Source organism: Chrysoperla carnea, chromosome 1, assembly GCF_905475395.1.
Source record: "Chrysoperla carnea chromosome 1, inChrCarn1.1, whole genome shotgun sequence".
Classification (NCBI taxonomy): Eukaryota; Metazoa; Arthropoda; class Insecta; order Neuroptera; family Chrysopidae; genus Chrysoperla; species Chrysoperla carnea.
The window spans coordinates 63977149-63989497 of NC_058337.1; the positions used below are offsets into that span (position 1 = coordinate 63977149).

The 12349-nt window shown below is 27.6% G+C and overlaps 1 protein-coding gene across 1 annotated transcript in view; it reads left to right on the plus strand.

Moving 5' to 3' along the window:
• LOC123305417 (MOXD1 homolog 2) overlaps window positions 1-12349 on the plus strand; it is a 113589-nt gene that overhangs the window by 78989 nt on the left and 22251 nt on the right. Inside the window, exon 5 of the mRNA XM_044887128.1 lies at window positions 4619-4787. Coding sequence (XP_044743063.1) covers window positions 4619-4787 — 169 coding nt within the window. The remainder of the gene's footprint in view (window positions 1-4618; window positions 4788-12349) is intronic.

Here is a 12349-nt window from a genome sequence, read left to right on the forward strand (position 1 = left end):
TGATTTCAGCTAAAAGATCCCTATCTTGCCCTTTTAATAAAAACCCCCATTATCGCTAGACAACATATTGTTCACAATCACATCAATAGACACTCATATGGTTATTAGATGGGTGAAGATCGACCTTATGCCGTCTCTTAGAGCATAAATATATTTTAACAGTAAAAAAAAATTTGCGGTTACCTACTAAGGTTGTTTATATAATTTCGCCATTTCAAAGAAAATAATTACCCCACATACATAAATAATAGTTTTTTTTAATGAAATGATTAATTACATAAATAACCCTGTTTTACCCTACAACAATAAAACGTTATGTATATTGTAAAAATACTATCAAAATCTGACAACAAAGAATTTATTATTAAGTTTTCTTAAAAAGAATGGAATAAAAGAATTATATTAATAAAAATATAATGTTAAATGTTATTATTATGATGATATACATCTTTTACTGACAAATGTTCATTAAATTTCGATTAATCTCAACACTCTAGTCAAAATCCAAAACCACCATTCTACAATACTATGTCGCGTCTTACATACCAAGTACAGTGAAAATATTCTACAATGATAATCATTAACTCATGCATTTAGACCTTTGAACGACTATAAAAATACGCAAGTATTTTAATAAAAGAAGCTGGAATCCTAAAATTAAAAAAATTATTGTTGTAATTAAACAGCTAGTGGTACCTATTGTCACTAAACTGTACATTGCGCCTGTCGTAGGACAATTTGAAACGTATAATGAAATTTAATATACGTTTTTGAATGTTTTTATCATTTTATTATTGTCTCAATTATAGGTTTTGAGAAGAAAATATGGACAATGGTTGGCTTTTTATATAATTTCTTTAACGTTTAGATCGAGTTATGTCTGTTAGAAGGCTATTTTAGTCCTTTTCTTCGTTGCAGAAATTACCATCTCTCGAAGTCATCTGTAATGTTAGAGACCGTAACCAAATTGGTAATTAATGCAGAAAAGAGTGAACCTTAATGAACTTTTTTAGTTATTTATTTAGAGTAGAGCTTTGACATATTTTACCATCTTCAGAAATATATAAAATGACATCCTTTTAAATAATTTTCACTGTATTTGAAAAATTGAACAAAGCTTTGGTTACTTTTAATGGAGCAAAGAGTATTATTAAAAATTGTTGTTTAATCTTTATACTATATTAGAAACAATTAGTAGTTATTTTAGGAGTCAGATAAAAGTGATGTTATAGGTTTGAATGGTAAGATGTAGGACTGATTTCTTTTGTTATGTTTTTTTTTATTTAAAAAGTTTTTTATACGACGGGTATTTCCCCTCGGGTACGTGCAATAACTGTTTTGTTTCAAGTTTTTTTTTTTGTTATTTCTTTATTTAGGGGAGAAAGAATGAATGACTTTTTACGATAAAAAAAATAAATTATTGTTTTATATTGAAACAAATGAAATCTTTGGTTTCCATTTCCAAGTTTTATTGGTTAAATTTAAATTAATGGGTTAGAATTTATTCATATTTTATTCACAAGTATATTATTCTTTTCGTCGAGTAAATTTCCGTTTATATTCAAGAATTTTAATATTGATAAAAAATATAAATAATTTTACAAACACGGAGTTATCAAATTAAAGGCACTGTCAATAGACTCTCCTGATAATTGAACATAACGAAATGTTTTTTTGGATTTTCGATACTTCGATTTCTTTGACTACATAACCCTGTATGGTGTTGTTTTGTATACGCATTAAAACTTAATGATATTTTTTTCACATACAGTAATTAAGTATTAACTACAAAATGTACATCGTTCACGCGTTTTTTTATCCAGTGTGTTAATTATTATTTTATCTGTTTCATGTTTTTTGTTTCTCATTATTTTTACCCTGTTTTTACCTGTGCATACTTTATTTGTTAGGTAACATGAAACTAAACGTATAGGTGTTATAATTACAGATATTTTTTGTATGTGTGCACTTTAAGGTAATCAAACTATATCTGCTTTAAAAAAAAAACTCATTTGCGTCTATATTTACAATTTTTTTTATAAAGGAATATTTTATACTGCATTTTGTTTTTTGACGAAAATAAATCAATTTTTTCTTTCTACATTGAGTAAACCAAGTTAAAATTGAAAACTAAATGCCGAAATACTAGACTATTCGAATTACTAAAATAAAAATAAAGTAGAAATTCCACTGTTCTTAAGTATATTTAGTGTCTCAAAAGCTATTTTTGACTGTTGAAAGGGCATAGATTATTCATTTATTAGATGATTTGGGATGTCTATTTATTACAATCGTATTAGTATCGAAAAGTTCCTATTCATGTGTTATTACAATTTTTTATTTTTGAGGTAATACTATATACATACTGTGTCCAAAAAATAAGGTGACATTTGAATTTAAACTGCGCGCGTTTGTTGTGCATTATTCCTTTCGCCCGGCAAAACAGTCAACAAGGAATATTATTTGAACGTTATGTGTCATTTGCGTAACGATATCCACTTAAGAAGGCCGTAATTATGGAACCATCCCATACTGCACTCATAATTCGTGATCATTTCGTAAAAAACTCAAACCATATCGTTCCGCAATCACCATATTCACCTGATCTGCCGCCGTGCGCCTTCTGGCTGTTCAGCAAGCTCAAAAAAACCGTGGACACCGTTTTGTTGCAATACAAGAGATTCAAGTCGCAGCGAAGACGGAACTGAAGGCAATCCTGGAAAGAGACTACAATCAGTGGTTTGAAGATTGGAAAATCCATTGGCATGAGTGCATTGCATTGGGAGGGAATTACTTTGAAGGGGATGAAATTGATTTGGAAGAATAAATAATGAATTTTTAAAATAAATACAATGTCACCTTATTTTTTGGGCACAGTAGTATATTAGTTACAATATTTAATAATAATCAAAGTTACAATATTGAATCCAAAATGAATTTTATGATTTCTTTATTTTAAAATAATTTTCGAAGTTTAAATTCTAAATTAAGAACAATTTAAAAATTGTTATTTTTCAATTACAAATTATAGTAAAAAATTATTAGTGCGTTTTATATGGCTTATTATAAAATAATTACATATTTTTCAAAAATATTTCAATTGTAATTACACCATTCATTCATCATATATTGATATTAAATAAATAACACATAAACTTTTTTTTTTTCGAACACTCAAATAAATTTCTCTCTAAATCATTTATAAATGTTTACATTTGTATTAATTGTTTCAAATCGACATTTATAAAAAAAAACGTATCAACAAAAATGTTGTTTTAAATATATTCTAAGAATTTTTATAGTTTTTATTATTCAATTAAAATATCATTATAAACTTTACAAAACACAAAAATAATGCGATATTTGTGTGGTACACAAATTTTTTATACTTAAAACAAGTCATGAATCATTATCTAGCATTGAACCAAATTTTATTAAAGTCTTGTTATCTATGCCCGTGAGATAAGAACTATTAATCCCACACATTTTGCGTAGAATATAAAGTTAGGTATCGCACGCATGTTCTTGACCAAATTACTGTCACAATCTAAACTTATAGCAAGTGAAAACCAACAACTGACTGAGTTAATTATTGAAAAACCATATATACAGTGTTGTTGACGCAATCGTTTGTTTTTTGACGACACTTAAGGAAAGAAAGATATTCACTTTTAGATAGCCACATATTCATAACTGCTATTTCCATATAATACATAGGTACTATAAAATTTTTATCTAATTTGCGCCCTCGTGGGTAACCAGGGCGCAAATTATTTTTTATAAGCAACATTTAAACTGTTGTTCTATCTCTAATGGTTTACAAGATGGGTTCTACGGACTCAAGACCCAATTATTCTATGTTGCTCATTTACGATCTCGACCTCACTTTTTACGTCCTAAGCACGCTGTAGAAATTTCAACTTGATATTTTTTTTCGTTTTTGAGTTATCGTGATGGCACATTGACAGACGATAGACAGACAGACAACCGGAAATGGGCTAATTAGGTGATTTTATGAAAACCTTCAAAATCAAAATTTTGTTCGTAGCAATATTTTTAAGCGTTACAAACTTGGGAGTAAACTTATTATACCTTGATATATTTCATATTCATGGTATAACAAGTTACTGTAGTAACTTTTTTAATGTTCTATAGTTTTCTCAATAACTCATGAGAAATATTAAATTATAATTATTGTTTATTTTCACATTTTAGAAGCTTAGATAAAGTTTTGTACCTACGTACGTCTGAAATTGTTCGATTTGGCTCCGCACTCTTTGTGCGAATTTCTCACGCGTACGTAAATAACAATCTTACACCAATTGTACCGTTAATAACTCTTATTTCAAAAATGCATAATTTTAATTCCTTAAAATTTTTTACGATTCTGTTGATTAAAACATTGTTAGTCTATCGATATAATAAGATAAACTTCTCAACAGTTATTCTTAAATTCAAAATGTTTGGGAATATTTGTTAATATAAAGATATACAAATAAAGTGAATGATATCAGCTTTTGGAATGAAAAGACTCTTAATATACTAAGTCGTGGAATTTGTAAATATATTATATGACAAAAGAAATAAATAATAACAAAGAATTTTCATTTGATTACAGAGGATCAAATCCATTACGAATAAGTGCACCACCAGAATTAGCAGGCATGACGTTAGAGACACGTCTACTCACATACGATTGGCGACATCATTTTCCAGAGTTTCAGTTGGCAACACAGCGGGGTTCTTTTCGACCGCGCTGTTGGAATGCTAACTATAATTTCCTACCGGTAAGTCATGTTAATACATAAAATTTTCTTACTTTATATATACATGGTGAATTTTAAAATGATTTTTTCGAATTATTTGATTTTTATAAAAATGCAGATTTTATTTTCCTGAAAAATTTAAGAATCTTTTGTTAAAACATTCTAGGATATATTTTTTCAATATCGCTTTTTTATCAAAGAAAAGTACAATTTTTTATTTTTCTTATTTTGTTTAATATTATTATTTTCTTTAAATTATTATTACTTCGTATATTTATAGAATAATCTTTTGATTAAAAAATTCTTTTTGAAACCATAAATTAATTAAGTTAAGAAGTCAAAAGCACAACCGATTCGACAATTTAACAATACATTGTGCTGTGAATTGTAAAAAAAAGGAATAAATAAATTGGCAGTATATAGTCAGTGTGGTACTGAAGTCATGTGAGTGCTACCCCTGTTATCCTCACGACTAACTTCCCAGAGGGGGGAAAAGTTCTTGTAAGCCTTCATAGGTTATTCTTCGAACATTTACTGCAGCTTATGCTGAAACGATAATTATCTCCGTAGATAAATTATGTGTTTTATCCACTTTTTCAGATTCTGTTTCGATTACGCTTCGAATAAGCGCAGTCACGTGTTAATGTCATAAATGGTTCGCGAGATAATCAGGTCGAAAGAATCCGAACGAACATACGCACATATGTACACACACACACACAGGCATCACATTGAAAATATTTGATTAGGATATTGCGGTCTTGAAACCGCAGAAATATGTAAAACAGGATATTTTCAAAATCGGCCCCATTACTTTATTTTCCTCTGGGAAGATTAAAATGGTTTGATTTTTAAGGTATTTTCATTCCATAACACCCTTTACATGTTGTATTTATCTTGAATTTTCAAATTACCTGATCAATAGACAAAGTATTTAGAGGGTTTATCACTATCGGAAACTTTCTATTAGAAAACTATTTTAATCAAACATTTAAGGGTGGGTGGGTACATTTATATATTTATTTTGTATAGGGATTTAATTATTTATTTTAACATGTGATTATTATTCGATTAGTTCGTTCTTAGAGTTTATAACAAGAATTGACTTTTCTTTGTAATTAGTTTTCACAACCTTGGTGTGACTGTATAATGTTTCTGTGTGTGTCTGTACGTGTGTGTTTGGTTTTAATCGAATTACACTTTTAGAATAATAAATAACTAATTACCATCACATTTTGTTAAAAACAGGACACTCTTCACAGATGTCTACAGGAATAGTTAATAAATAAATTTATAATCGCAACCACATAAAACCTTTACATTCCAATTTAAACAAAATGTGTTCTTAGAAACTTTTCATTATTTTGGCGAATTTATCATTACATCTAACTGATCCGCAAAATAAATGACTTAGGTGAGATTTTCGTGTCAACTTAAGCATAAAGTTGTTTTATCTAATGTTATAACATTGATTTTTACGAAAAAAACAAAAAAACCAGATATTGCTTTTATCTAAACTATAAAATTTCTAATAAGTTAAATATACAGAAAGTTCGATTTAAATCTTGGCAAATAAATATCACTAGTATGGCAGAATACATGCGTTAAGAAATGCATCTAAGTGAGAGGTATTATATACATGTGTTGAAGATTCGATATGCGTTCAGATAGTTGTAAGACACTTGGAGAGTGGGAGTTTTTTAAAGATAGAAACGAAAAAATGTTATTTCCACGTTTAACCACAATCTTTATTTTCATCCGACTCCGAAAAAAGTGCGATGGTTCTCAAATTGAGTGTATTTTTTATTTTTTGAACGTCTTTTATGTGTTATGTTTGTTTCTTTAGAAATCCGTCAACTACAAACCAATTTTTAAAATTCTTCATCTTAAAATTAAAAAAATTCTTTTTTTTTTGTTGGAAATCGAATATTTTCGAAGATGATAAATAAAACTAGATTATTAAAAGTATAAAACAAAAATCATTTGTAAAAAATAAAACCGACTCCAAAAAATTTACATAAAAGAAATGAATAATTTGTATTGAATAAATAAATCATTCCCTTGCGGGAAGAAATCACGCTTAGAAGTTGAATCGATTTTTAGCTAAGGATATGATTAGAATCGACTATGCGTGATTGCTTACTAGAGATTTATTTATTGGAGTTCGTAGTTTACAGCTATCTTTTTGATTTGTAGTTGGTTCAATTTTTTGCAACAAACTTGTATCAACTGTATAAAGTCATAAAAAAATTGAAAAATTACACTTGCATGACGTAAATTACAATTTATTATGTATCATTTATACAGTGCATAGCAACACGGTAAAGTATTTTCTATAAATTATATACACCGAAATGTTTTAAAGGCGAAAAAAATATCTCTCTCATAGGAGAGATCTGTTTTGTCGTAAATATTTATAAACTTTTGTTAATAAATAATTGAACAAAATACTGGTGGAGAAAACGATATAAAAAGAAAACTGTCAAGTCAATATAAACGTTTATACCGTAAAGGTTCTATATTGTAACAGGGAAATTATCAGAGTAAAGGGTTCATTTAAATTTATTATTTATATTTTTCTTTCGATATAAAGTTGTAGTAAGCTGAATAAATTTTTTTAATAAAAAATCATTTTGTTGGTAGTTTTGAAATTATAAGTTTTGAACGTTAAAAATTTCTAAGTTTGTTACGGAACCTGCAAAATAACAATCTATAGTGAGACTGGAAAATAATGGATTAAATACATAATTCTTTCGTGTTTTATTTACAATACAAAGGTTTAAAAAATATTTATACTAGATAGAGCAAAAAGAGAGTAATTTAAATTTCGAGTAAATACCTATACACAATGTTGAAAAATTATGATTCGTAATTTCATGAATTTGTAATTAAATTTCTTTTGCGTAAAAGAAATTTTCTGTTAATTTAATTTTGTTTTACATATTTTGTAAACAATAAAAGTTCATTCAAATTTTTTCTGAGCTGAACTACAGATAAACTTTATTTTTCATTTCAATGACTACTTTTATTAAGAGTTAAATGCTTTTGCAACACTTTGTTTGAATTTAATACAATTTCAAGCAAAATCTCTAATATTTTATTCATAGACATTGGTGTCATATTCAATTTTGAAAATGCGTTACTTTTTAGAGCACTCCATATTATATACATTATTTACAAAGGGGTTAATAATAATTGTCCACATATGTAGCAAAATTCGGAAACAAACAAAAAATTCAGATTATCAACTTAATTTTTTGTTTGTTTGCTAGCAAAGGTAACTAAATTTTTATTGTTTAAACAAATAGATAAATATATCTTACAGAGACCGGAAAACGAGTTCGGGTTCTCTAAGCATCAGGTTATATGTAATTGACTTGATAATTTGTATAAAATCTAAATGCCTATCGACAGAAGTGGCGGAGAGGCTACGTCCTAGATCGCTAAACTAAAGTGTAATTGTTTTCGTTTCTTTCTATTTGTTTAATTAAAACTTTGGCTTACATAAAAAGTACACAAAAATTTGAAACAAAGGTAGATTTTTTTACCAATAAAAATATATAATTCTTATGTTCCATTTATTTATTTGCGCGTTCACATTTACAATTTACGCACTGAATAAAAATTTAACGCCAAAAATACTAATATTTAATGAAATCTGTTCTGAATTGTTTTTGCACAAAAATCTTATAGGAACACTAAATACCAATACTAACGAAGCGTAAAAATTTATATCGTAAAATTCAATTAGAAAGCGACAAAAGCGAACTAGTAGTTTTTATGCTACATTTTTTATAACCACTCGGAATACAATGTGGTTTGGAAACACATATACATAGATTCAATAAAAAAAGAAAAAGTAATCGTATTATTTTGTAATATAATTCTTGAACCTGTGTCGTATTCGAGAATGTTTCGTTATCCATAGAATCGGTTTTCTCTCAATGTTATCCTATGTTACTTATATATTTTGTCGTGTGTTTCGAAGTGAGATAGAACATTTGGTGTAAATTTAAATGCTTATTCATGTATTTCGAGAACGAGGATGGTATCACCAATGGAAACTACTGTTGTCAGTGATGACAACTATATGTAGCACGTTCTGTTGGCTGCACTGTATATCAGAGTTACTAAACCACAGGATATATAGAATTAGCTTTTATTCAGTTTTGGTACACAACATAGTATGTTCATCAAAATTTTAAATTTGAGTTTTGAAAGTGATGTTTTTTGTTGTTGATAGGAAATGCACCTGGAAGAAAAGTGTCACGGACATTTCTAGAACCGTTAGGCAAAGTCTTAAGGTTGTTGACTTGTTATGGGCATATCGACAGAAAATTCTAAATTTATGTACTTAGTAGGAATATAATAATACATTAATAAAAAAAAATTGAAGTTGATTAACCGTCTCTAACTCGAGCTAAATATAATTAAAGTTCGTATTATTAACATGTAGAGCATAGGAAAGGTTGCGTTTTGTTGTGTTTTTAACAAGTTTTTTAATTCTAGAAAAAACTAGATTTAAGATATTTTCAAAAAACTAACTGAACATTCATGAATTTGTGCCTGTGAGTTTATAAAAAAAACCAAAAATATTGACAGTTTCATTCTTGAGATATAATTACTCAAAGTTTTTTAAAAGTTTTGTTGACAGAAAGAATTATATTTAGAGTATTACACTATTTTTACTATGTTGTACAAAGACAACCTTAACAATACACGTTTAATAATTTGAAACTATCTTCGTATAAATATTATGCATTAAACTTAATAAACGTAAATTTTAGAGATCGATAAATTATATTTAAAAGATTTATACAAACGTACAAAAATAAAATAACGTTAAGAAGAAGATTTGACGAAGTGATTCATATTCAGAATTAATGTAGACTCATTCCATGCTGTTTTTTGGCACAAGGTATAAGAAGAAATAAAATTGTAATATACAACTTTTGTCATATTGAAATATATTGGGTTATACATTCAATAGCAATATATTAATTTATGATTCACACACGATAAATTTCGATGATGTATGAATTTTAAATAGTATTTTTGAGTGTGATAAATTCACAAGATGTGTCAACAATTTTAACTATATTTTCAAATTTGATTACAATATCAATTCATTTTCTAATTTAAATTCGTTATTAAACAAGTGAAATTTACAAAATTTAAAAAACCTCCGACAAATGCGATTTATTTTTTGTAAACCGATTTTTGGACACTTCATACCTATAAAATGTTCTCAATCAAGTTGGTTCGACTGTTTAAGGACTACGATGTCACTGAGAAACACAAGACGCATAGATAAACACTTTAAACTTACAACTCTCCCTTCTTTAATTAATATGAAAGTGATGGTCAAGGACATCAAATGAGATGAAAAGGATACTTAGAGAGCTGTCATTTTTTGGGACAAATTTTTTGAAATATTTTAATTGAAATTGAAATATTTGAGTTGACTTTGTTCTTTTAAATTATTGTTTTGAATTATTTTACCATTATTATTCGAAATGAATTGAACCATGTGTATTTGACCATTCATTCCATAGTAATTATTTAAATGTCAAAATTATATGTCGTGCCATTTCCAAACTGAATCGATTTTGAAGATCATCGCCATTTTTTAGTTTTTTCGGGTAAAACTGTTAGCTCGCAAATGAAACATAGCTAAGAACACTCGCCGTTAAATTACCTTTCAAACGAAGACAAAAAAAAATTAAAATCGTTTAGCAATACGATAAAACAGATAGACAAACACACAGACGCTTTTAAAGAAATTTTAAAAGCCAAAAACTATCGGTTAAAAGAGATCAAAGTTAAACAATATTCAAATTTTGATTTATTATAGAGGTGTTGGTGAAAAGACAGACTCTCGACAGTCAGAATAGTAAATGTCAAGCTAAAAAACAAACTGAATAAATTGGCAGTACATAGTCGGTGAGGTACTGAAGTCGTGTGAGTGCGACCCCTGTAGCCCACACGATTAACTTCCCAGAAGAGTAAAAAAAAAGGTCTTGTTAGCCTTCATAGATTATTCTTCGTACATGTACTGCATTTTATGCTAGAACGATCATTATCTCCATCGATAAACGATGTGTTGTATCCACTTTTATTCATTTTTATCCACGTTGTATCCACGATGTATCCACTTTTCCGATTCTGTTTATTAAGTTTTTTCCAGTTTTTTTTATTACCATTAAAAACGGCTCAACTAATTCTATTTTTTCAGTTCTTAAATACGCGATTACGCGCCGAATAAGCTCATTCATTAGTGTTAATGTCATAACTGATTCGGGAGATAATCGAGGCGAAATAATCCGAACGAACATACGCACATACGCACATAGACATCACATTGAAACGGTTTGATTCGGATAGTGCGGCCTTGAAACCAAATAAATATGTAAAACTGGATATTTTCAAAATCGACCCCATTACATTAACTTCCTCTGGGAAGTTAAAAAATCACTTAAAATATTCGTTCAGTTAAACTGATTAAGGCTTTCATTAATAAGGCTTGTAGCATTCGGTGCAAAGCTGTTTCGAACTAAATCTATTATTTATTATTCATGAAAATATAAAATATAAAGCGTAACATTTATTTTCCATATAGACAAAAGTGTCTTTTTTTTGTTTTACAATAATTTTATTAATAAAGAGTTTTTTATTTCATTCATTTATTGAAATAAATCTATAAAATATAATAACTTTTTTTTTTGGAAATAATAATAATTCCCATTGAAATTAAATATTTTGAATAAAAAAAGCATATTTTGTTAAAAAAAAAAAATTTGGACGAATGTTTTTATTTGATATCAATTTTAAAAGCATTTGTTTAGTGAAACAAAAAATATGTTCGACACATTTTTTTTATGGAAATTTTTTATTAATTTAAATGGAAAATAATTTAAATTTAATACGTAACCGAGGTGTCAAGATAAAAATTTCTACGAATGATAGATTTATTTTTATTTTTTGACGTACCATGAAATTGTATAGAACTTTATGCGAGTTTATATACGTTGCAATATTCGTGTTTTTAATAACGCAGGCAAACATGCGAAAGCGTTGGGAACAAAAATAGGTTTGCATTTTAAAATGCATTATTTCTCGCCTTCTATGATAATAATGTAGTAACTTTTAACATTCAGAGCAAAGCTTCAATAAACAAAACAATATATCACAACGGCTATGTCATAAGGATCGATATGTACTAAGAAATGAATTTTCAAGAATAAATAGATTTTTTCCCAAATCTTTGATAAACTTATAAAATACGCTTTATTATCTGGTACCCAATAATTATTAGTAAAAATTAAAAAAGAATTTTGAAATTTTAATATATAAATTGTTTTAAAATCCTAATATTAGTTTAGTTAAAAGATTCTTGAAAATTGAATTTTACATAAAAGTGGTAATCAAAAGATTGTTAAAAAATTCTTCTTCTTGCAATAGAGCTTCCCTCTAAAATATTAATTTGACTATGTCTGCACAGCACAACTTTTAGGAGAAAATTTTCACTATTGATGCTTCGAGATAGTAGAGAAATGAAATGATACAAGCAACCTACTCCTTTA